Source organism: Rousettus aegyptiacus, unplaced genomic scaffold (genome assembly GCF_014176215.1).
Source record: "Rousettus aegyptiacus isolate mRouAeg1 unplaced genomic scaffold, mRouAeg1.p scaffold_m13_p_7, whole genome shotgun sequence".
In the NCBI taxonomy this organism is placed as follows: Eukaryota; Metazoa; Chordata; class Mammalia; order Chiroptera; family Pteropodidae; genus Rousettus; species Rousettus aegyptiacus.
In genome coordinates this window covers 87,138,794-87,164,832 of record NW_023416310.1, presented here as the reverse complement: position 1 = coordinate 87,164,832, position 26,039 = coordinate 87,138,794, and the positions used below count along the sequence as shown (strand labels likewise).

The following is a 26,039-nucleotide window of genomic DNA, read 5'->3' as shown; positions in this document are numbered from 1 at the left end:
AAGGAAGAAGAAAGCCTGGGCCCTCACGTGGAAGGGCCTTGGATTCCCTGTTAGACAAATGGGCTCTGTTCACGGAGCAGCGAGGAACACCATCCCGGGGACCAGCAGTGTCAGAGGGCACTCAGAGCATGTGGCCGTTAGGTCCACGTCCTCACACCACGCTCTTCTTCCCTGACAGGTCTCCTGTGATGGCCGGTGGACTGTTCGCTGTGGATCGGAAGTGGTTCTGGGAGCTGGGCGGGTACGACCCAGGCCTGGAGATCTGGGGAGGGGAGCAGTATGAAATCTCATTCAAGGTGAGCCAGCTCTCCGGAAGCCCCCTTCTCCTTGGCTCAGCCCCCTTGGTGCCTGTCCTGGCCGGCTGCCTGCCTAGTGTCTGTCTGAGCCTGGGAAGATAAAGGCTCAGGTTCTGCAGCCCCGGCGTAACTGAGGTGAAGAAGTCACATTCTCCCTTTATCTGTGGAATCCTGTGTTGATCGCAGGTGAAGAACAGGTCCCTGTGAGGCATGTGAGCCTGTCCTGTACCCTTGTGGTCAGCCACGGCTTACTTCTCACATCCTCAGAACCTCTGGGAAGCTATATCCCCAGCCCACAAGGGTCGACCAGCAGTGCTGTTACAGGCCCAAGCCCTGTGAATGCACAACTCTGAGTCAAGCATCAACTTTCATGCAAAAGACCAGTGTCACACACGGGACTTCAGTGCCGGGGTCAGATTGCCTAGGTCAGATCCTAGCTCTGTCACTTCCTACCAGCTGTGTGAGCTTGGACAAGGAGCCCTCACCTCACTGAGACTCAGTTTCCTGTTATATAAGATGGGTTTGACGATACTTTGATCCTCACAGGGTTGTTGAGAGGATTAAATAGGACCATGCTTGTTAGGTGCTTCTTAGTAAGTATCTCAAAAGATAATTTGCATTATCGACATCGTTACTGTCATTCTGTGTAGTACTGGTTGAGCAGGTCAGCACTGGGGGACATAAATTCTTGAGTAGCAAGAAAACCACCACCTACTATTCTATTGGAACATATTGTTTTAAAAAGCATTCCGCATCTCTTTTACCTCCAGAGTTCTGAAGTTGTCTCCCATAAGGGGCCAGCCCCCTAAGTAAAACTAATTTGAACATCCAGGAGTGATATTCAAAATATTTAACTCTGGTGACACACGCACCACCAAGTCAGAGCAGATGCCAGCTCCGAACCACCGTGTGTCCACTCTGGTGTGCCGCGGCTGGATTTTGTCCCTGGTCAGAGCCAGCAGAACCCTGTGCCAAACACGTGTTAGCTTATTTAATCCCACAGCAACCCTAGGAGGGTGGCATCATTATTATACCCATTTTGCAGAGAGGCAGGTGGGGCTAGAACCAAGGTCCCACACTGTAGGAAGTAACAGAAGCAGGACCTGAGCCCCGGTCTGTCTGACTGCAAAGCCCAGGCTCTGTCCTACCGTGTTTTCTAGGCTTCAGCAGGGATGAGAGAAGAGCACTTGAGAGGAAAACTAGCTGGAGAAATTGGTTGCAGTCCCTCATGTCATCAGTTTTTGCCTCCTCCTGGTATTATTCTTAATTTACGGGAATATTCTGCAGCCTTTCAGTGAAGCAAATTAATAACAGTCTAAGTCAAAAATAGCAGACAACTCCGATCCATTGATAGGGGCTGCCCCACTCCTGTGTTAATATGTATTCTGAGGCTGTATCCAAGCTTATCAGAAAGAGTGGTGATTAATTAGTGATGTCTGCCATAGGTACAGGTTTGGTGAGTGATGGCGTATATCATTTATTTAGTATCCCCGGCCCATGCAATCTGGTTTTCCAAATGTCACATCTTTATGGGTGCAGTGAAATCACACACAAGGAATCAGATGTTTTTACTTAATAGTTCCCCGATCATCAATAAAACAAACTTGATTTATAAAATTTCCTGCCAAGTTTGTTCCCAGAAATGGTCATATCTGTGTCCTGAGTTCTCACCGGAATATAAATTTCAATAGGGTAGGGGTCTTTGTGAGTTTTATTTCCTGTCCTATCCCAAGCGTCAGAAGGATGGTCTGATACAGAGAAGACAGTTAATAAATGTTTATTTGTTGGTTGAATACTCAAAGCAAGTGTGTCATTGGCCAGAACCAGCCTCCTTGGTCAAGATGTACCCTTTCAGAAACTCGCTTTGCGGAGAGTAGCAAGTGGAGAAAGATTTACACAAAGGAATTTCTAAACCCAAAATGATTTCATTTTGTGTATTTCAAAGACCCATCTAATGATGCTCATCAGGCAATTACGGCACTACAAATGGCATTTTTTCTCCACACAGTTTATTTACAAAAGACTCAGTAATAAAGCCATCTTAGAAGTCCCTTGTGTGGGAGGGGGAAGGAGGATGGCTCCTCTTTCCATCTGATCTAATTATGTCCTTCACTCTTGAGGGGAGAGGAGACCGTGTAATGAGGAGGCTCCCGGGTCTGGAAGGAAGACTTTTCTCCCTTAGCTTCCTCTCTCCTGGCTTTGGGAGCATATGTTCCCGGAGCCTGTGACAGCCCATCTGCCAGGACACTGGCTCTCAGGCCTTCCTGGACGGCCTGCCACGGTGCTGAGGGGACAGGACAGCCCGTCCGCCTGCTGGCGACGCCCCCCTGAAATGCCAGGGGTTCTACTTCAGACAGAGCGTGGAGCATTTACGAGGGGCCACATCCCCTCCGATTTCTCTCTGCTAAGATCCCTTTTTTTCTTGGTGATGGAGAAGAGAAACTGATCTGAAAGGCTGAGTGTATTTTCATAAATTAAGATAAATTGATACGTGCCATCAGGACTGATGGATTAATAATTTGGCTCCAATTCCAGACTAGGCTATCTATCCTGATGGGAAAACCTGAGAAAAGATGTTCTAAAGGCTCTGAAATTTCTAGAAGAGTCATCACCTCTTTTTTTTCCCCCCTCTTTCTCATTCTCTCTTTCTCTCTTAGCCAGCAGAGATTCTGTTCTAGAAGGCACAGTCACACTATCGAAGTTGTCCTGCTTGATGGTTAGAATCTTCCCAGTTCTAGTGGTAGGATAAATCTTTAACTCCATAGGCCGGCCTGCACCTACCTCCATGCGCTGATACCTGCTCATACCTCTGCCCTCCCGCTGTCCTCTTATCCCATCGCATTAGTCTGGACTCTTGGTTACAGGTGACCAAAGTCCTAGGCAACCTGATTTAAGCAAAAAATCAGACTCGACTGGCCCACACAACTGAAATTCCAAGGTAGACCCTTTAGGCCTGGCTGGATCCAAAGACTAACCCATTTTATCTAGCCTCTGTCTTTCTCAGTCTCTTGGTTTTGCTTTCATGTGGGAAGCTTTCCATCTGCAGAAATATCCAGCAGCCCATTGGAAAGAGGGTTTCTATCCTTCGTCCTCCTGTAGAAGTCCCCGAGTTAGTCTCATTGGCCAACTCCAGTCACATGTCCATCCTGGAACGAGGAAGATGGGCATGGGCGGTTCCCCAAAGGATAGTCTAGGCACTGTATCCAGAAGGGGGAATGGGTGTGGGACATGGCAAACCACAGCCATGCAGAGCTGCTCACAAGCCCCAGGCTCACATGCCAGGCCCTCTTTGGAGGCACACACTGTTCACTCTTCCTGAAATGCCTTCCTGAAATGGCAAACCCACACTTATCCTTCCAGGCTTAACTCAGACGGATAGCATCCTCTCAGCCTCACCTGAACTCCCTGTGCTGATTAGAGGCCACCCAGCCTCGCTCCTAGCATGGCTTCGAATACCTCCTGTTACGTGATCCAAGGGCTGGTCCATCTTCCCCACTGGACTCTGAGCTTCCCAGGAGCAGGGGCTGGGTCTTGTCCTAGCTCTGTACTCCAGCGTCTGGCCCATAATAGCTGTTTAAAATAACTGTTAGTGGCATTACGTCCTATCTGATAAAACTTCCTTTGCCCTACCCTTCCCAGGCTTACGTCACCATTTTGGAGTAATGGTAGTATGTTGGGAAAGGTACTTGGTGAGAGGGCAGGACCCTGGCTTCTCCTCTCTGCTCCCCATGCATCTGGGGGCCTTGGACCAATCACTTGACCTCTCAGGCCCTCACTTGTCAGACAGAGCTAATGTATTTTTCCTTTTTACCCAATGAAATAGGATTAGATAATATGCTATGGGGAAAGCCCTTTGACTTACACAGGTGCACGGTGGTTTGGATCAGAGGTGGCCCCAGAGAGGGGACTGCACAGTGTCCCCAGGAGGCCGGGTTAGGATATCTTCAACTCTGAGATTCAGGACAGAGGAAGAATCCACAGGACAATATGGCTGAACTAGCATAAGAAAGATGTGGGCTTCGGGGCAATGTAAGGAGATCTCTCTTTTGTTAATAGCTGTTTGGCAAAATCTGTTACATTTCACAGCAAGCACCTTCTTTGACCCAAAATCCATGCCCAGGAGTTTATCCAAGAGACGGCCGCATAGATGAGCAAAGATTTAGGTAGAATGTTTATTGAAGCGTTACATCCAACAGGGGACGATTAAAAATGACCTACATGTATGTCCTCAGGGGATGAATAAGTTAGAGTACTTCCCAACAATGGAATATTATACAGACAATGACTTACGGTGGATCAACTTTTAAGATCATAGGAAAACAAGCATTCAGTAAAAACCGTACTTTAAATTTTGAATTTTGACCTTTCCCCGGGCTAGTGGTAGGCCGTACAGTACTGTCCTGCGATGCTGGGCGGCGGCAGCAAGCCACAGCTCCCAGTCAGCCACGCGGTCATGAGGGCAAGCAACTGACACCCTGCGTGGTACTCATCGTGGTAGATGATTTTGCCAACTGCAGGCCGACGTTAGTATTCCGATTGTGTTTAAGGTTGCAGAAGCTAAGCTATGATGTGCGGCTCTCCCTTTCTACTAATGGGTTATTGTAACATTGAATGTGTTCATCATGAGTACATATCACTTCTGTACTAAAAAAAAATTAAGCTTTTTTTTTAACTAAGAAGAAGGGAAAATGTTGGTTTTTTAAGCCCTCCAGACCCACCCTTGTATATCCCAATACTTTGGGCCATTTGCAAGTTCAGGGCTAAGACTCCAAGCCAGGCAGGCCTGCAGAGAAAAGAGTCTGGGAGGGACCGAGCCCCCCGAGTGCATCTCTGCCAGATCGGCTCCACGAGGCAGAGGCGTGGGCCACCGTCCTCAGAGACACAGAGATGGTCTGAGGGTGCCGTGGGCAGGCTTGTGAGAGCAAGGTGGTGATGGGAAGCCACGTGAGGAGGCAAGGGCGAGCCAGGTTCCACCCCAGAGGGAAGCGCATGACATCCGAGTAGAGGCACGAGGCCTCAGAGGGAGTGGGGTTTGCGTTGTTTGACATGCTATCAGTACCGAAAGCCTTCCGGGTCCCAGACCTCCTTGGGCAGATTTTAAAAAAGAAAACTTGCAGATTTTCCTTTTATAAAAGTTCAGGAGGCTTAAGTGAAATCAGGTGTGTGAAAGAAAGTAGGATGCACCCCAGAATCTGTCAAGGGTGATATTGTGATCTGATGCCCTTCGTGGCTAGGTGAGTGCGACAGGGTCCCTCAGCTAGAAAGAGGCAGAGCCAGGACCAAACCCCAGATGTCCTGACTCTAACCTCAGTGCTCATATCCCTCCACCTGGTGGGAGGAGTGGAGAAAAGGCCGGCCCAGCCTAGAGAGGGGCCGTTATTATAGGTGTGGCCCAGAAGTCAGGACCAGCCCCAAGGGGGGTTAAATTGCCACACAGGAGGAAGAAGTGATTTCTAAAGGCCAGTCCAAGGGGCAGAGGGTGGTCCAGGGCCATCATCCACGTATCTGCATGGATGACTGCCTTTCTCCTCCCCGTTCACCAGCCCCCAGCCTCCTCAGACTCAGACCAGCCAGTGTCGCTGCCGAGAACCTGGTGTGCCTTCCTTTTCTGGGTTATCCAAGGATGCTGGGAACCAGCTCTGCTGCATGCAGCATTTTCCTCCCGGCCACATGTGCCCAGACTTTCCAAGAGCCGTCTGCCGGGAACAGGGGAGGCATTCTGCTCATGACTCTCAACAAACCGTTTGAAATTCTGTGAGTGTCTCTGTCGGTGGGAGCCTGCCTGTCCCACTGTTCCCCAGGAAGAGGGCTCAAAGGCCTGAGGGTCGCCAGTCCCACCTCACTCCCTAACTAGCGCACACCTGTCTCGTCATGCCTCAGTCTTTTGTCACTAAAAATGTCAATAGTAACTTCTTCAGAGGTTTGTTGTAAGAATTAAATGGGATAAAACATTTATTTGGCCTGCATCCAGGCAAAGAGGAGGCGCTTAGTAAGCAGTAGCGTTCTGATCAGAACCCTCGTGTCAGAACAGCATGGAATTAAGTATATGAGATTCAGAATCAAACCAAGTGAGTTCGGGTACAGCCTAGTTGCTGTGTGACCTTGGGAGAGTGACTTAATCTCTCTAGGTATAAAATGGGGCTAGAATAATCCCTATCACATAATGTAGGCATGAGCATAATGTTAGTCAAACTGTTAAAACCTTAGCTCGGTGCCTGGCACATAACAGATGATCAGTACGTGGTAGCTGTTCATGTTGGTGGTGTTGTGGCCATGTGGTCAGGCTGCAGTTGCAGGCGGATAGGACTGGAAGGGGCTTTGAGGCCAGCAGGACAGAGGCCAGAGACCTTGGCACCAGGCCCAGCTCTGGAACAAACTCTCAGTGAGACGTTGGACAGCTCGCCTGCCCGTTTCACTAAACCTTTATCTCCTCATCCACAGGGGCACTAATAACCCCAAACGCACAGGGGAGTCTGGAGACCGTGCAGCTTGGCAGGCGCCATTATCCTGAAAGGAGTTGTCGCTACCCCAGTGCGCACTGGTTCTTAAAGTGCAGCCCCCAGACCAGCAGTGGCGGCAGCACCTGGGAACTTAATAGAAATGCAGGTTCTCAAGGCCCCACTGCAGACCTACTGAGTCGGAAATGCTAGGGGCGGGACCCAGTGGTCTGAGTCTTAACAGTGCTTAAAACACTCTGGGTGATTCCGATGCTCTCTCAAGGTTGGAAATCATGGCTGCACATAATCGGTGGAATCCTGTGCAGAGAGGACCCTCAGGCTCGAGTGTGGAAGGACGGAGTAGGTTGTCGGCAGGTCGGCCAGCGGGTCCTGACACCTTCACCGAGCTTTTAAGGCTCCTTGGCATCTAGTTTCTTCTCCATTTCTTCCAACTGTGTTTTAGAGCAAGGCTGACCAATGACTAGGCCATGCGCGACTGAACGAATGAGTGAATGAATGAATGTTTGTATGGACTGCATTGTTCATGGGAAGAAAATATGTGCCCAATGGAGAAAAGTGAGTGGACTGCAGCTGGTTCCCGGGGGCTGTGGGAAGGGTCTGTGGTGACCGGAACAGGTGACCGAGGACTGTGGCTGCACCCCAAGGGCGAGCGCTTTGTTCTGCAGGCGATACGTGTGCTGACAAGGCTCTCCGTGGAGGACCATGGTAGGGTCAGGCCCAGGCTGTGGAGATTAAACCAGGAAGGCGTCGTCTCCCTGGGGGCCTCAGATCTGCCTAATTCTGGGGGCCCAAACCCAAATCCACTCTGAGCTCTGCCATTTGTGAGTCAAGGAACTCTGGGGGAGGTCACTGGCCCTCGCTGGGCCTCAGTTTCCTCACATGTAACAATATGATAGTACCTCCCTCTCCAGGTGGCTGTGAGCGTACTGTATTTCCAATTATGAGTCAAAACCTAAATATCCTACAACTTTACTAAGTTCATTTATTTAAAAAAAAACTTTAATGTAAGTCAACTGCCCCCCTTTTTTTTGCCAAGTTGAATAAACATCTAAGGATATTGTTGAAATGATCAGATATTTCATTTATTAATTTAGGTACACATATGTTTAAAGCCATAGCATATAAAATAATATAAGTAAATTCAAATGGTTTTTAAAAAAAGTAAAATTGTCTTTTCCTACTCTTTTTACCAACTGCATCCAGTAACCGTTATAAATATTCAAAACTGGTGACTGAGGTCCTTTCATGCTGGTAAGACTTTCTGAAACAGTATCTTCTTGTGTGAAACAAACTAATATATTCCGAATAATAGGAACTTCTGGAGAATGTGGCCCTAATGCCAGTCCGTATTTTCTGAAGGGAATCGCGTGGCATGCGCACGTGCAGTGCCCACCACCAGTAGCGACAGCTGCCACGTGTCCAAGTAACACCGTTCGGATAGCTCCCAGTCCCCTGTGCTTCAGAATTACCTCATGCATGCCAGCCTCCTCACGGCCCTAGGACGTAGGCACAGTCACCCGTCCCACTTGGCAGATGAGGAAACGGAAGCTTTCAGACCCCTGAAACTTGCTTAGGAGCCTGGATTAGACCCGAGTTCTGTCTAACTCCAGAACCGAGCTCATAACTGCACCCCCGTGTCCCTCCTGCGCACACAGATAACGCAAAGTAACCGGCGGCAGTTGCCATCATCTAAGCTCCCCAAAGTGCAGCTGAATAGGGCTGGAGCTCCGCAGGGGTCCTCAGCGGAGATGCCAGTGACAGAAGACGTAGCCTGCCACTGTCTCCTCCGGGCAGCCGCGGGCAGGTAGGAGGCCTTCCCGCTCCTGCCTGGTTCCAGGCAGCCATTTTCTTGAGGGAGGTTTCGCCCCAGCCCCTGCCCGCTCTCGTTTCCAGCTTGGGACCAGCCCTTCCGTCACTCTGTCTTCGGGTCCCTTTGTGTCTCCCCAATGCGTATCATCACCACTCATCTGTTTCCTCCTCCGTTTGGGAGATAAGAGCAAGTAATTGTCTTTATAGACACTGTAATGAAACCTGTCATCACACAAAAGAAGGTTGCTAATAAAATAAATCAAAGCAGCAACGAAAACGAACGGGGAGCAAGCTTTTACAGTGAGATTTGTAGTCGTCTAGCGGCACGGCGCTTCCAGTGTGGACGCTCGCGGTGGAACAGGGCTCCCAGAGCCGGCACGGGGTGGGGGGGGGGGGGGGGCTGGGACGGGGCTGGGCAGGGAGGGAACGAGAAAGCTGAAAGCAGAGAGGGTCTGCGAAAATGTCGTCTCAGTGGCCCGTAGCCCCCTCTATCCAGATATCATGGGGTCCCGGCCAAACACGATTCCGGCTGTTCTGGTCACCCTTCTCTGCCACCAGCTGGACCCTTCCGCCAGCCTGTTACTTGGGGAAGAGGAGGACACCCTTGGGCTGGGCCCCAAGCAGTGCTCCACGACTGCACCCGCCCCACCTGGCTCTGTCATTCTCCTGGTCATTTGCAGGTTCTTCCACCAAGTCAGGAAAAACTACTTCCTCTCTCTGAACCACCGTTTCTGCATTTGGGAAATTGGACCATAAGATAAAAAAACGTGATGGTGTTGGGGCACAGGGCAAACACTGTATGATTTCAAGGTGGTGGCATTTCTCATCCTTTTGCAAATAGAAGTGATTAATATTAATCAGGATCACTATTGCCAGGCATCAAATTAAACACTTTTACGGGTCGTCTCCTGCCATCTCAATGGCTTGCAAGGTAGCAGTGACTGTCATCCCCAGGTGGATGCCTTGCGTGAGTTCACACAGCTGTACAAAGAGGCGTTGAAGCTGGAGAGTGGCGTGTGCTCATTACCCCCATGGGTCATGAGTGGCTGCCGCCTCAGCTATAACGGAAGAGGAGGAGGGCCCTACAGGTACACAGATAGATGACCTGGACCATGACCAGAACCATGGGACCTGGGATCCAGGACTGGCTCGCCAGCCCAGGACAAGTCGTGACATCATTCTGTGCCTCCAGCCTTTATCATGTCCTTGGAAAGAGAGCCCCCTCCACCTTTGGGATCCTGCCAGATAACCGGCAAACACCATGGAGGTGATGGCTGCTGTGCGAGATGCATTCTGGGTGGCAGAGGGCGTTCTGGAGAGGGGTGTGCCATGCACGGGGCCCTTCTCAGGCCGTTCATCTGCTCCCAGAGGACTCAGGGCTTGGCAACAGCTTTCTCTGAACAGGTGTCTGTCTCTCCGAAGGCAGTTCACATTCTGAGTCAGCCGTCAGTGCAACATGTCCAGGGCAGGGAAGCCATGAAGTTAACCCATCATCTGAAGCAAGGACTCCTCTGGGCTCTGGGCCACCCAGGAATCTGAGAGCGTTCGGATGCTTCGAACCTCTCAGCAGATCAAGGTCACCCTGGTCCCTCAGGAACCTTCAGGCTGATGGCCAGCATGGTCAGGGCCAGAGAAACCTGAGGTCACAACAAAGAGAAGGATTTGGAAATGGATAATCTGTCTGCATTAAGGAAGGTTCCTTGCCAGGCAGAGCTGGAGACGCGGCCTTGTTAGCTAATGTGAGTTTAATATGGAGTCGAGAGAGCTGGATGCCAGCCTAGCCAACTGCCCAGGAGACATTCAAAAATAGAGCAGGGTAAGGTGTCCCCAACCTACTCGGTGCCGCTCCACCTGCCCAGAAGGCAGGAGCAGCCCAGCAGCATTCTGGGCAGAATCTGCAAGACAAAAGCATCACTTCCACATCAATCACTTTGTATAAAGGAAGAGTTATTGTTATGGGATCCTGGCGCCTGATCAATATCTCCTGCTTTGAAAATAAACTTCTTGGCTTGGCCTTGACATTAATCTACCATCAGGAGCCCATTATCTTGAGACCAATGTTCTGTTCTATTGACTTGCTCGATTTTTTTCTCCCCCAAGATCACAATATAATTGCATTTCTCCAGGCAGCACTTCCACTAATTGCAGCCCCCTACACACATATCCCCTTGCAGGAAGCCCAGGACAGAGTACGTCTGGGATGGGATGGAGAGAGCGGCCGGCAGGGGCTCCTGGGGGGCTGAGGCCCCTCAAGTGCACGAAGTAGAAAGAAGAGTGGCCGTTCTAGAGCCCCTGCATCAGTCAAGACATTACCGGATCTCCAGGATCCCACTGAGCAGTTCAAACTGAAAAAAGGCTCCTTTGCACAGACTTGGCGAGTAGATGTTCCCGCTGCTCCTACTCACTCCACAGTGAGGACGTGTGATAACGAGATTGATAATAATGTCCTGGATCCAGCTCTGTCCCACCACCACAGCCCCCCACAAAGCATGACCGAAACCGAGAAGCACAAGCCAACGCCATGGCGGCCTCACACCTGCAGGAGCCACCAGGCCTTCCCCCTCACACGCCTACACCCTTCCTTCTGCACTCCGCAGACAGAGTCATCTTCGTGAAAGAGAAATGGGATTACGGTTTTCTCCCCCAGTGACGACTCCGTGAAGATCTGCCCTGGGAGACCCTTATGCTTGTCCCCACTCACCCCTCTGGCCTCCGTTCCTGGCACTCCTCCGTCTGCCCCAGGCCTCTGTCTGGCTTTGCTCAGTGATTATGCCGAGCCTGGCCCTGCCCCAGGGCCTTTGCACTTGCTCTTCTCCCCACCTGTTCTCTCACTCCTCAAATCTTTATGTTACTTCTACCTTCTCATCATTTAAGTCTCACCTCAAATGTTCCCTTCGAAGTGAGGCTTTCCCTGATGGGCGTGGGTGACATAGCAGGCCACACACACATCCATACACTGAGTCGTCCGTACACTGACCTCACTTTGGCTTCCTTATAGCACATATCACCATCTGACAGTGTCTCCCTGTATTTGTTACCTACTGCCACAGGGAAAACTTACCCCCAAAATATAGCATCTTAAAACAGTAATAGACAGGTATCCTCTCAAAGTTTGTGTGGGTCAGGGACTTGGGAGGGGCTTAGCAGGATCGTTCTGCCTGAGTCTGTCATAAGGTGGTCGTCAGGGTATCAGCCAGGGCTGCAGTCATACGAAGGCTCGACTGGGGCCAGAGGATCTGCTTCTCAGATGGCTTGTCCGCATGGCTGGCAAGTTAGCACTGTTAGCAGTAGGCCTCAGCTCCTCACCACCTGGGCCTCTCCACAGGGCTGCTCGAGTGTCCTCACAACACGGCAGCTGGCTGCCCCCAAGCAGGTAATCCCAGGGAGTAAGGTAGAAGCATTATCATTTCTGCGGTATCCTACTGGTTACACAGGTCAGTCCTCATGGGACTCGTTTGGGAGTGAATTGCATAAGGGTGCAAATACCAGGAGGCGAGGATTAGGGGGGCGCGTCTTGGAGGCTGGCCGTCACACTCCCCCCTTCATGAGAATCGGGGCTTTGGCTGACCTATTCACCACTGTATGTGCCCAGCACAATGTTTGGCATGTAGCAGAAACTCCATCCATATTAGCCAGATGTATGATTTAATCATCGTGGCGTGTAACGCTGCTGTGACTGTGCGCCAAGTCTTGTGCTAAGCACTTTACATACCCAGACCCAGCCTCATTCAATCCTTTACAGATAAAGAAACTGAGCCTCAGAGGTGTTCAGTACCTTGAACAAAGTCACAAAGCTGGTAAGCGGATAAGGCAGGATTTGAACCCAGGACTGCTGAGGGGGGTCTACTTAGACTGAGTGCTTCAGTGGGTGTGAGTCAGTGTTGATCGTACGTTTTAAGAATTCCCCAGTTGCTGTCAGACCAGGAAATCAAACTCAGGAGCTCTTTGCGATGGAGGGAGACACAAGGAGAAACACCAGGTCCCCAGCCGCGAGGCTTAGCGGCCAGACTGCGGAAAGGTCAGACAGGAAGCCCGCTGCTGCCGCTGCTCAGGGCGACCCAGCAAGGGGCTTGCAGATGCAGGAGGAAGCTCCAGAATCCAGTGCCACAGTCAGCAAGTACACAGAGTCTGTGCGACACCTACCCCCCCTCGTTCCTGTGGCAGACATCACTAAGTGATCAACCGGTCCTTCCCACCGAGCCCCCGACGCCACCTTAGAATTCTTCTCAACCCGGCAGTGCAAGCATCCTCCGCGTTTAGAGTTCAGACTCTGGAGTCAACTAAAACCGAGTTTAAATTCTGGCTCCACCACTTACTCAGCCCGTGACTTCAGACAGGCTTCTTGGCTTCTCTGAGCCTCATTTTCTTCATCTGTAAAGTTGGGTTCTGGCACTACCTGCTGTGACAAGGCTTTAATGCAGTCGTGCCTGTGAAGCTCGTGGCACAGTGTTTGGCAGTGAGTAAGCACTCAGTGCTGTCAGCTGTTGTTACCACCATGATCATTACTGTGTTTTCCTCTGTTCCTAGTTCTGCGAATGGGGCCGATGCTTCGATACATGCACCAAGGTGGGGACAGTGGATTGGAGGCAGAAATAACCTCTCTCTCCGTTCTCACCCGCAGGTCTGGATGTGTGGGGGCCGCATGGAGGACATCCCCTGCTCCAGGGTGGGCCATATCTACAGGAAGTATGTACCCTACAAGGTCCCAGCTGGAGTCAGCCTGGCCCGGGTAAGCTGGCGGCTTCCTGAGAGAAGGGAAGGGGGTTGGCTTAGCAGAGCAGAGGCATCCCGGACCCCCGGCCAGGTGATCTCTAGGTGTGAGGATGTGCCCCCACCACTCTCCGGGTGGAATCCCAATGTGAAAGAACTTGCTAAAGCCCTGCCTACCCACCTATTAGCTCTGTGACCTTGGGGGAGTGGATGAACTCCTCTGAGCCTGCGTTTCTGCCTTTGTTTAAAGGAGGCTAATTTTTCCAACTCTTAGCATCGCCATAGAATTAAGAGATGACACAGTGTCCCAAAGTGTGACAGACAAAGTGATTTGAGGTGGTAGACATAGGAACATTTTTATTTACATGTGTTTAAATTAATGTGGATTAGGAAATTAATATGTATTAATGTAGCAAACTTGTGATTTCACGGACATTAGGTTAAAGCTAAAGCACGTGCAAAGTTAGACCAGGGGCCTTTTAAAGACGCGTGTTAGATAAATTTAACGTAGGCAGAATGGCGTGTTTGGGAAAGCCTGAGCCGAGGTGCTTAAAAGTCCCTGGCACAGGGGCGGTTAATAGCCACCAGCGTCTTTCTCTTCTCCCCTCCCCCACCCACTTTTATTGCCAAAAATTCTGTGTGTCGAACTATTTCATGCCTTCACATGGTTCGTATTAATCATTGCTTGAATTAAATTGGCCACTGGTTACAAATGGAAATCTGTTAGCCAGAGATTTGGGAGATTTCTTTTTCTTTTTTGTATTAATGATATTTCACCAAACTTTAATAAGAAATTTTAAAATAGTAAATGTTTTGAGAAAAAAATGAAGGTGATCACGGAAGAAACCTGAAGGGGTGAGAGTGTCACCAGAGAGTAAATAGGGCCTCAAGGCGGTTTAGGGGAAGCTGAAAAGGTCATCTGCACAGCTTTGCTCTTGAGGACACCCCATTCCATCCCTGCCACCCAGTAGAGACCCCTCCCGGGCCGAGCCCTCCTTGTAAGCCTGTTTGGCATCAGTCCACACAGCCTCCTCTGTCCATCCCTCATCACCTGACAGTCGACGACGTGCAGGCTTGTAGCCCCTGGATCCTGGAAGAGCCACTGTCCTGCCAGTCACAAGACTGAGAGGCTCCAAGAAGCAGTGTGTCTGTCTGGGCTCCATCCGAGGATGCAGAGCCGTCTCCAGAGACGGCCTGCTACCCGGCCTTGGGGCCGGCGGTAAGACAAAAGAGAGCCTGCAATGCCCTCTAGTGGTCGAAGGTTGCAACGACAGCCGCACCAGGTGTCTGGGCTTTGGACAGCTCCAATGTTCCGGGGGAGGAGAGGCGGGGAATCCCAGAAAAGGTGCCAGGTGGAGAAAGAGCGCAAAGTCGCCCAGTAAGCCAAGACCGACTGTTCCAGCTACTAGGGACGGTGGGACCACGGGACATCTCTGACCCCTGAACAGGACCACTCCTGTTCCCTATCCAGAGCTGTCACCTATAAGATCAGCCAGGTAAAGAGACACTACCACCTCCTGTTGATGGGACCATAGGCAAATTCAATGGGTTAATAGCTAACTGTAGGAACACGTAACTCCCGTGAGGTAGGCATCTTACAGAGCATCTTACGTACTTATTCACTTAACTCTCACCTTGTTTTTAATCCCCATTTTAGAGATGAGTGAACCATAGAGGCATTAAATACCTAGAGCCAGAATTCAAGCCCACTTAAGTCTGAGCAGTGTCTGGGACAGAGCATTTGTCCCTTAAATAGTGACTGCCAGTATTATTATCAGTATTCATGTCACCATCAATATTAGCAAGACTGGGACATTTATTTTAATGTCTTATCTGTGTTTAAACACTTTAACATCTCTTTCGCCGAATTAGTCTCCTCTGCCTTTAAGCCAGTTAACGATCCGAGCAGCACCCCACGTAGGTGTGCAGGACCTGAGATGCCTTACTCAGGCTCCTCTGACTTTTGGTCACAGTATCTAACTACTCTCATTCAGTTCCAGATCACATTTTAAATGTTTGCCCCGTGTTTTAACAACCAGATCCCCCTAGAGCATTATCTCCTAGAATATCATTTTGATAGATTTGAGGAGAGGTATCCTCCATGCCCAGATGAAGAGGGAAACCAAAATCTTACTAAAGTTGTGCTGACTCCAGAAGGACAAGCAGCCCGTGAGCGGTGAAGTAGCGATACAGGAAGGAAAAGCCAGCCACCATCTTGCCTGCCTACGGGAACAAGCAGCCAGTCTCAATTGGTTCACTCAATTTGCTAAAATCCTTCTGGTCTCTGCCTCTGGGAAAGGGGCTTAGAGGAAGCAGGAACAGAAACCCACTCAAAGAAAACTGGAGACTAACTCCAAGGATCCGGGCAAGCCTCTCTAATCCAAGCATGAGGTCAGGGGTCCTCAGCGAGACTGGGACCCAGAACCCGGAAGCTGTGTGGAGGAGGGGCAAGAGGCACACACAGCCCACCAAAATCCCAGAGTCCTTTTCACGACCCGAGCAAGGGGAGATGTGATTGAAATAGATGTAAAGTCTTTACTGCGGTCCAAGCAGTCGACTACATGAAAAGTTCAAGATCTGGGAGAAATGACTTATTAAGCCATGTCTGGAAAAGGCAATATTCATTAAAATAGTAATTTAAATATCAACTAAAGTTAAAATATTATGTGATTTGATCTTTTAAGAATATCCCTGACGAATTCCGGCACTTTTCCTTGGTCAGATTGGCCACACTTGCCTGTGGTGAGAGAGGAAACTCCGGTGGTTCCTCATCCCTGTGGCTCGGGCAGAGCAGACAGTGAACCGAAGGACCCGGGTGCGCACCCTGGAACCAGGGGTGCTCAGGCGAGCAGGCTCTGCAGGCCCTCAGCTTCCTCTGGGCGCCGTTTTAAGTTAAACCCAGCCTGTGCCATGCAGGGGCTCAGAGGGGATGACGCTAGTCCTGAGCCGTTTTCTAACCCACTGTCAACTTAGGAAGAACAAAGCAGCGACAAGGAAGTTCCTTAGTTTCCTAATCCCAAACTCAGAGCCAACAAAATTGAGGAGTTGGTGATTCTGTCTTTGGTACTGGGGCCTCCTCCTCTTGGCTTCCTTCCTCCTCACTCAGGAGTCAGCAGACTGTTTTTGTGTGGCCTATGAGCTAAGGATGGCTTTTTGTTTTTTGAGTTTTTTTTTAATAGTTGGGAAGAGAATCAAAAGAATATTTCATTGCACATGAAAATCAAATTTCATTGTCTATAAAGTTCTGTTGGAACACAGCCACGCCCATTCGTTTACGTAGTGTCTGGGGCTGCTTTATAGCTACATCATCAGAGTTGAGACCATATGGTCTGCAAAACCTAAAATATTTACTGTCTGGCCCTTTACAGAAAACATTTGCTGACCTCTGCCTTACCGTCTGTTTCTAGAGCAGCCATTTTCACTGAGGTGCGAATGACTGATAACAGCCCAAGCTGACTCCCTTTTACCCTTCAGAACATTTGGATTGCAGTGGGTGGGGGGAGGGAGTTTATGATAGAGAAAAGGCCTGGAGACTCAAATGTGGAGGGTGGGGGGATTTCTGGCAACAGCCCTGGGTTATGGGAGATGTTTCAGAGCCGGGAACTTATCCAGAACCCTGACGCTGTGCCAGCTGTCAGAGGTTCTCAGCAGGTGCTGTCTACACTGCAGATGGAATGGGGAGTTTTCATCACAGGTACAAAGGAGACTTCACTTTTCCTCTGTCTCCCAAGTCTGCTCACAAACAGGATGTTACTTGCCGCCCCTACTTGCCAATAATGCAGTTGTCATTTTGATTACCCTGTGCTTCACAATAAAAGTAGCAACAAGTATCCCACCTCAAAAAAGTTATCAGCAATCTTAGTTGAAAATGACAGAAACCCAGCTCAGACTGGTTTAAGCAGAAAGGGAATTTACGGACTCATGTGAATGGAAAGTCCTGAGGTGGGGCTAGCTTCAGGCATGGCTGGATCCAGGCACTGGAGGAGGAGTGAGCTCCTCGGTCTGGCTCTCAGCTCTGCTTCATTCTGGGTTGACTTCAGCCTTGGACAGGCTTTCCATATGGCCCAGCTGCCAGGCTGGTATCTTACCCATCAAGTCTTACCCAGCAATCCAAACAGAAACACAGCAGTTCTTCCCACAGTTCCAGCAAAAATTCCAGGGCTAGTGCCTATGGATTCTGATTAACGTGGCTGAGGTCACATGCTCACTCCTGACTAATCCCGGTGTCCAGAGCTGTGTGTATTCCCATTAAATGGGCTGGGCTATATGCTGCATGAGGTAATAGTGAGGCAGAGGCTGTCCGAAAGGATAACCAGTAGGAGGCTCTCACTAGAAAAGGGGGCTGGAAAATGGACAGGCAAAACAACAGCCATCTGTTATTCAGCCATAACTTGAAGAGTCCTTAAAACACGCACAAATAATAAATGGACACGCAGAAGGCTTCAAACCATGGTGGGGCTAGGGTCATTGATACATCAAAAAACAAGAAAGGTTGACCTCAACCTCCAGGACCCTTTGCACCTGGCGCCCTGGCTCCGGCCCCTCAGAGACCCTGACCTTGCCCCTGGCTGTCGCCCTCCAGAACCTGAAGCGGGTGGCGGAAGTGTGGATGGACGAGTTCGCCGAGCACATCTACCAGCGCCGGCCAGAGTACCGCCACCTCTCCGCTGGGGACGTCGCCGCCCAGAAAAAGCTCCGCAGCTCCCTGAACTGCAAGAGTTTCAAGTGGTTTATGACCAAGATCGCCTGGGACCTGCCCAAGTTCTACCCGCCCGTGGAGCCCCCAGCCGCAGCTTGGGGAGAGGTGAGTCTGGAGGGCAGGCCGACTACACAGTTGGGACCCAGTGCGAAGTGCACATGGAAACCCCAATTCCAAGATAGGAAAAGTCCCGGTAAAAGTATACAATGTGAAATTTTTTCTTTTCTTTCCTGGTCTCTATCTAGCCTTGTCATTGTGGGGTTTTTTTATTTGCTATTTAATGATCTAAGTAGAGAAAAATTAAAACTTTAAGTGGTTAACATAAAGTTTACCATTCATCTTCATATTTTAAATGCACACGGGGCGGCATTTAACTGATGTGCAGAATTGGTGAAGTTTCCCCGTCTGTGTTTCAAACCTTGAACATGCGTGTGTTTCTTACCGGACAGTGGAGACACTGCACGAAGCGAATTCAGTTGGTTTTGTTTTACTTACAAACAGCACATGCTTTCCGCCAACTCCCTCCACCTGGGGCTCACCGGTGAGTGAGGAAGAGCTGGAGGAAAGGGCACCGTGGGTGATCCTCCGCTTCCCTTTCCTCCCGTGTAGTCATCTGCCGCTGGGGTGGTTGGCTAGTCCAGAAAAGCAGCACATGTAAGGAAGGACGGGACAGAGCTCCTCGGTCCGCCCTGTGTCCTAGAGTGCCAGTCCGCCAAAGCGAGTTCTGTGGGAAAGCGTGGCCTCTCAGACCCCAGCACCCTCACTCAGCCATAGACGCCGCACACTCGCTTTGAAGCTTTGAGTCTGGCTGAACTCCCACACACGAGCCCCCCAGAATTCTGTGCTTGCGGGGGGGGGGGGGGGTTTGCAGACGCCACGTGCAATGCTGCAGAAAGGAACTGCGGGTGCTGACATGGCATGTGTCACCTCTGCTCACAGGGGCGCGCCGTTGTCCCATCAGATTTACCTACAGGTTCCAAGATGAAATTATTCCAGATTTTAAGACAGCTACAGCAGAGCCGTAAACCAAACACAGGCCCTTCTGAACTAGTGGCCCTGGGTGACCACCGGTGTCACACGCCCATGAAGCTGGTCCTGCTGGGGGAGGCAGACGGCCAGCCTTACCGGGGAAGGAGCGCTCTGTCTCTGCCTCCTGGCTCCTGGGTCTCCAAGCTGAAAGGACCCACTCACATATACGTGGATATATTGGGGTTTAGGGAGAGGTTGCATGAGAGTCAGTTGCAGGTGACAAAGTCCAATTTAAAGTGGCCCGCTGTCGTGAGTGCTGGCTAACCGTAGAGCAGCCTAGCCCTTCGCCCTCGCAGCCAGGTGTGCGCTCTTCCCAGCACGCCACGCCCGTCCCGCGAGACCACTGTGGTTCTTTGGATCTTGCCGTTCATCTGCCCTAAGGAGCAGAGTCCAAGACTCTACAGCAAAGATGTCATACGTCCTTTCTAAGGTAGTTTTTAAGGCGTGGTCCCTGGATCACCTGGAATGGGGTTAAAATTTGATTCCTGGACCTCTTGGATCAAATTCTCTGGGGGTGGGGCCAGGGAGTCCTCCTTTTAACAAGCCCTCACCTCCAGGCCCCACCCACCCTGAGTCGCTGCACGCTCTGGGACAAGCAGGGTTTAGCGGAGCTCCTCTCCGTGGACTGAGCATTCTTTTATCGAGGTGCTCAAGGCACTGCCGCCAGCCAGGGCAGGCCTCGTTAGGAGGTTCAGGGCTCAGCCTGTCTGGTGTCTCTGCCTTGGCTCCTTCTTCCACCCCCGCAAGGGCCCCAGTGGGTGCCTTGAGATGCCTCATTGGTCCACTCTTCCCCTCTTTCTCATCCAGATTCGTAATGTGGGCACAGGACTGTGTGTAGACACAAAGCACGGGGCCGTGGGCTCCCTGCTGAGGCTGGAGAGCTGTGTCCGGGGCCGCGGAGAGGCCGCATGGAACAACATGCAGGTAAGGGCCACTCCCAGGGACCAGCAGCCAGGTTCTCTGTGGTGGCCTGCAGGGCTGAAAGGGAGGGGCCCTGGGCCAACACTAAGTGACAAAAGTCGGCCCAGAGGATGACTTACGAAAGCTTCCCGAACACCTTGGAAAGGGAAATCCTTCACACTGCAATAAAACCCTCAGCCTGGCCTGTTGGTTACAGATGTTACACACATGGTCCAACTGGCCTTCAACAAAAGGAGTTATTGGCTCATGGCACTGAAAAGTCTAGATGATGTCATTGGGATCTCTCCAGCGTCTAAACTCTGCTTTCCTCTCTGTGGCTTCATTCGTAACCTGGCTCTTCCCACGTGGTGGCAAGTGTGACCCCCACAGCAAAGGCTTCCAGCCCCGCAGTGGGAAGGTGTGTCCCTTCCAGCAGCTCTGGGAAGCCCCGGGGCTCTCACATGTTGGCTTTCCTGAGCCAGTCACGGTGTGGATGCAAGACAGTCCTTAGGTTGATTGGGCCTGATTGGGCCTGGGTCACCTGCTCACTTCCGGAGGTCGGGGAACGGTCAGCCCCACCTGAAGGAGCGGGATGGGGGAGAGGGGGCTGAGTCCCCAAGGGATCATTCCCAAGAGATGTTATCAGAAGAATGAAGAGTGTGAGCCTACCTTGGCCAAGACCATGATGTGCTAGGACTTACTCAGAGTAAGGAGGAGTGTGGGTGGAGTTCTAACAAGATTCAGCACGAATTGGTAATCGTTGAAGCTGGGTGATGGGAACAGAATTGGTAAATATATTCTTTTTCTGGATCTGTATATTTAAAATGTTCCATAATTACAAAAATCAACAACAACAACAAATCCCCTAGCTTTGCCATCCCTGTCACGATGTTCCTGTGTGTCCAGGTGTTCACCTTCACCTGGAGAGAGGACATCCGGCCTGGCGACCCCCAGCACACCAAGAAGTTCTGCTTCGATGCCATCTCCCACACCAGCCCAGTCACCCTCTATGACTGCCACGGCATGAAGGGCAACCAGCTGTGGAAGTACCGCAAAGTAAGGCGGGATATGGGAGGGGCGGGGCGGGCAGGGCAACCCGATTGATTTCCAAAACCAAGGAAAAAAGGAAGAAAGCGATATAACACCTCACTCCTTCCCGCAGTGCCCACTCAGCCATGCACGTGTTCCACAAACCTGCCATGCCTGACTTTCCAAAAATTCAAGAGAAACCAGAAATCCAAATTGTTATGTGACATCTAGAATCTTAAACATTGGCAACGGAGTCCATTTAAAAAACAAACAAACAAGCAAAAACCCTTGAGAACCAATGGAACCTGACTGGAGACAGGCAGCAATGAGGGCCCAGGCCTGGAGGTGGCACGCTTCACGCCTGCCCGCACTCCAGGGGGCGTGCCTCAGGCACATGGCCGCAGCGGCTGCAGGGGAGGCGGGGCCCCGTCTCGCTGCTGCTGTCCATGCGCGTGCGCGTATCCCCCGCGCTGTCTGGCTGATCCTCTCCGTGTCTTACAGGACAGGACGCTGTACCATCCGGTCAGCAGCAGCTGCATGGACTGCAGTGAAAGCGACCACAGGATCTTCATGAACGCCTGCGATCCCTCCTCTCCCACCCAGCAGTGGCTGTTCGAACACACCAACTCAACGGTCTTGGAAAAATTCAACAGGAACTGAGCCCACACATCCCCTCGGCAGGCATGGCCGGGTCCTCCCTGGCACTTACTGCAGACTTCCTCTCCCGAGGGCGGCAGGGCTTCCATGGCCACCATGGTGTAAAGGTGCTGGCCAACCTGTTCGGGGCGAAGAGGGCTCTCAACGCTGGACCAAGGTGCCTGCCTGGTCCTTGAGGCCTAAGTTGTGGGGGTAGCGTGGAAGCTGACCCCTCACAAGAATGCAGAGACCACTCTGACCCCTTATGGCATCATGGAAATCCAGGAGGGCCTTTCCAGCTTTGTCATTATGTTCCCTTGAGCATATGCAGGAGAAATGCCAGGGCAGCCACAGGCCACCCAAAAATGAGTCCTACAAAGTCACCTGGCCTTCAGATGGCTCACACGTGATGGTCCTTTAGAAAGAGGCAAAATCGCCTGTTTGGGCCACTTTTAGTACTATGGCCACCCAACTGCAGCAGAGGAGAAGGAAAGAAGTCTTTCTCGGGGTCACTGGTTTTAGTCTGTCCAGCTTCTGTTCTCTGTCGCAGCCCCAGGTGACGCAGCTGATGGCTACACTGGGGGCCCTCAGAGTGTTTAGTATTGAACACTGGCCAGCTGCCAGGCCTAGGGTCAGAAGCTGGACCCTCAGATGGTCCTTTGTTGCTGTGGACATACGGGAGGTCTCCCCGCGCTCTCTGGTTACTTGAAATGCCCATGTTAGGGCCCTCCAGGCATGAGGATAGCCCAGCCAGCAGCTTTTCAGGACTGTGTTTCAGATGGCCTTGGGCCCTTGGAAAAGGCTTCGTAGGAGATCTCCATACTAGAAATTCTGGCTGAATTTCCATCAGTGCTTCCATTGCTTTAGTCTCTCTCTTTCTCTCTCGCTTGCTCGCTCACGCTCTCTCTTGTGCGCGTGCGCTCTCTCGCTCTCGCTTGCTCTCTCTCTCTTCTGGCAATTAACTGCCTCGAGAGTGGTATACAGTGTTCACCTCACAAAGTCTGGAGGCCTCCAGGGTGGACCATGGCCAAGATGCCTAGCCTCTGACCTCATCACGGTTGTAGTTCTCATACAGAATGCTAGAATAGAGAACTCTATAATTTGATCACGAACTAGAATGCCGCATAGGATTCTGGTATTCTAGCATCCAATATGGATTTCTAGAACGTTGTGTATAAAGGAGCCAACCAGGTACAATACAATCAAGGCAGCATCCAGCCTAGAGACAATCTATGAAATCCCACGCTGGTGGTATCTGGGGGAGGTAGGGGACTGGGTCCATCACCTCCTACCAGAGGCCTGGGTATGACATGGTCCTCAACACAGACCAGAAGCCCTGCAACCTCCCACCATCATCCCAGCTGCAGTGAAGAAAACCTAATGTCCCAGGAACAGATGCATACCCAGCTCCATGCCAGTTCTGCCTGTTTACCTTTTGCTTTGTTAATTATGTGTCAGACTCCCAGAGGGCTCCCAAACTAATAGGAAGCATTTCTGTAACCAGCCTGCCACCCACTGGTTCTAAAATGGAAATCGCATTCTACAACCTATGGCTTCCATTAGCGAGCCCAGGAAATACTTGAAATCAGTATTCCAATTAGAGTTGGGTCTCTTGATTGTGTCATTTATCAATTAAATAGCTGAGACATAAATCTGGGAACAGAGCCACAAATCTGCCTTTGAGATGCTGGCTGATCTCAAGGCCATCAGTGATCTGGGGGGATGAGCACTCCCAGCCGCGACCCCCCTGATTAAGCATGCAGCTGGCAAAGCATCACTTCCACTTCTGCCCTCGCACAAGCCCCTGCTCTGGCCACCTGTCTGCAGGAGAGGCGGCCCCCATGCTTGCAAAGCTTGCTTATCGAGCCCTAGAGTCTTTTCCAAATGAGTGTTAGATCTTTAGACGTGGCCCTCGACAGGAAGGAGTCCAAAGATGAGGCCCCTTCCTGAATCTAGGTTAACAAGACTGTTGCTATTTGGAGAGTCATGTTAGGATTCATTATCGGAGAGCAATGCAGCATCAATAAAATAAAAACCGTGCCTTTTAAAAAGAAAAAAAAATGCAAATGTACAGCAAATCCCTAAACTTGAACCATTTCCTAGTGCCTTGCTAGACAAATATAAGGGGGGAGGCATTTTTGGTGATGTGCGTGGTTCCTACTGGATGCGTGTGTGTTTGTGAATGTCCAATTTCAAGCAGGAGATGTTGGGCCTAGAGTAGGGCCTGAGATGGAGGTGCCCACCAAGGGCAGAGGCCGGCCGTTCTCGTTCTTGTCAGTAACACTCCAGATTAGAAGGGTAGCTGGACAGCTCATTTAGTCTGGTATAGACGGGCCTGGGCAGCCCCTGGGAGAGGGCCCTGTTTGGGAGCCATGCCTGTAGTCCCCCATTGCAGCCCCCAGACAGTACAGAGCCCTGGCCGGATTTCCAGGTGGTCCCACTCCAAGCGGGTGACGGTATTCTCGACGTGACCAGGACTCGTGTGGAAACCAGGGGCAACAGCAAGCAGCCCTCAGCCTTCCCCTCTCTTATCTTTTGGGTCTCCTTTTGAGTCTGGTTTCCCACACTCAGCAAGGAACGGGCAGGTGCTCAGCACTCTGACATCTGTCATTGCTAAGCCCACATCTGCAGGTGCTGGCAGTTGACAAAGTGTGTAATAAGAGATGGAAGGAGATAAGTTCATTGCTTAGCTGACCAACTGGCTGATTGTAAGTACTGTCCAGTCATTGTTCTGGCCTCATCTTTGAAATCCAGCTGCCTCAAGGATTCAGGTTCCTGCTCACACCCCCAGCTGATGCCCAAATAAAACAGCCAGAAGCCCATGGAGAGGCTGTCATCCGGGTAAGGGGTAAGAATGTGAACCCCTTTATCTGTAAAACCTTTATCCTGAGCATGGAGTCACAAAACAAAGGAGTGGCTAGAAAGTATTACTGTGTGACCCACCAGCAGCCTTTCCAAAGGGGGACTCCAGAAACAGTTCAGCATACAAAGAGCATCTTTACTGTGAGTACAAGGCCTTTGAAGGTGGCTACACGTGCAAGCACATGTGTGAAAAGCCATCCCACCTTCTGCTTCCAGTCGGAGCTTTTAACTTTTAAAACAGTCCAGGAACTGTCAGTTCTCCCCGTTAGGGAAAAATAGCTCAGAGGCAGAAGGGGCTACATCTGTAGAAGAGATCTGACAGTAGATGTGACATTAGGTCCGGAGGAGAAAGCAGTTCTTATTGAAGATGGGGCATATGCATTCCCAAAGTCCACATTATATTCACTTTTCAAACCTCTTACCTGTCGATTTCTTTTTCTTCTTAAGAAATAGGTGATGTCCTTGAAAATGGCTTCATCTTTCTGTGTATCTCCATTTTCCTACTCTCGGGAGTCTCACAAGAGGGGCAAAGCACTTTACAGTAGAAACTGAGACATCTGGAGCCCTTGCTTCAATGATTCTTACTTTATACAGATTGGATGATCTCATAATTCATATGAGGCGGTGCATTTTTAATGTCTTCTGAAGATTTCTAAATGTGAGAGAGGGGCAAGGAGTGTAGTTCTGTTCTGGATTTTTTTTTTTTTTTCTGCTTTTAACTGATGCCCTTTGTGAAAATCCAAGTTATATTTTAGTTCAAACTTGATCTTGAGCCAAGGCCCACTGCCACTTGCATTCCAAGTCACAAGATCCTCGTAACATTCTCTCCCAAAGTGGCTTTGACTCAGCCATACAAGACAGCAGGATCGGCTTCCTGTTTTGTTTGGTCTTGAAGACGGGTCGGAGACTACAGGCAGGGACTATTTGAGAAGTCAGACCGAGATTCCATAGAGAAAGCTCAAGACCGCCAACCTGTCTTCTCCTGCCTGGAAGAGTGAGCCTTTGTGAAGAACCGACTTACATGTACAATTGTGATTGTGATTGTGGTTGAGTAAACCTCCAGACTTTCTCTAACGTGGTCTCTGGCTTATTCCTGGTCACGCGCCATTCTTCTTTTCATTATTCCCCACGTGCTCACTGAGCACCTACTCAGTACCCAGGCCCTCTCCTGGGTACTGAACAATTCCCAACAGCCTTCCTTCTAGGGAGAAAACTAACCAGGATGATTTCAGATGAGAGGAGGGCTATGAAGGATCTAAAAACAAGATATTTTAAGAGACTGGAGGGGAAATCAACATCAGGTAGGATGGTCAGGGCATGCCTCTCTGTGACTTGAAGGAGTGTGAGCTAAGAGGCAGGTATGGAGCTTAGAGCTAAGTATGGGTGAGAGAGTTCCATGCAAAAAGAACAGCTAATGCAAAGCCCCTGAGGCAGGAAGATGTTCCTATGTTGGAGGCACAGAAAGAGGTGAGTTCACAGAGTTCAGCAGGGTGGCCCGCAGAGGGATTTACAGACTACACCCGGAAGTGAATGGTTTCAGGAGGGCAGTGACTATACGAAATAAGCTTAGCTCATTTCTGATGTTCACCCATCAGCCACAAGTCCCTGCTT

General features: G+C 50.6%; 1 protein-coding gene across 2 annotated transcripts in view; it reads left to right on the top strand.

Moving 5' to 3' along the window:
• The window catches only part of GALNT10 (polypeptide N-acetylgalactosaminyltransferase 10), a 178,720-nt gene extending 153,218 nt beyond the window's left edge, over positions 1-25,502 (top strand). For both annotated transcript variants that reach the window (XM_016166984.2, XM_036224644.1), the window contains 6 exons: positions 179-296; positions 13,185-13,292; positions 17,856-18,077; positions 19,809-19,925; positions 20,808-20,957; positions 21,432-25,502. In XM_016166984.2, coding sequence (XP_016022470.1) covers positions 179-296; positions 13,185-13,292; positions 17,856-18,077; positions 19,809-19,925; positions 20,808-20,957; positions 21,432-21,590 — 874 coding nt within the window. In that variant the 3' untranslated portion in view covers positions 21,591-25,502. The remainder of the gene's footprint in view (positions 1-178; positions 297-13,184; positions 13,293-17,855; positions 18,078-19,808; positions 19,926-20,807; positions 20,958-21,431) is intronic.
• The last annotated feature ends 537 nt before the right edge of the window (positions 25,503-26,039 follow it).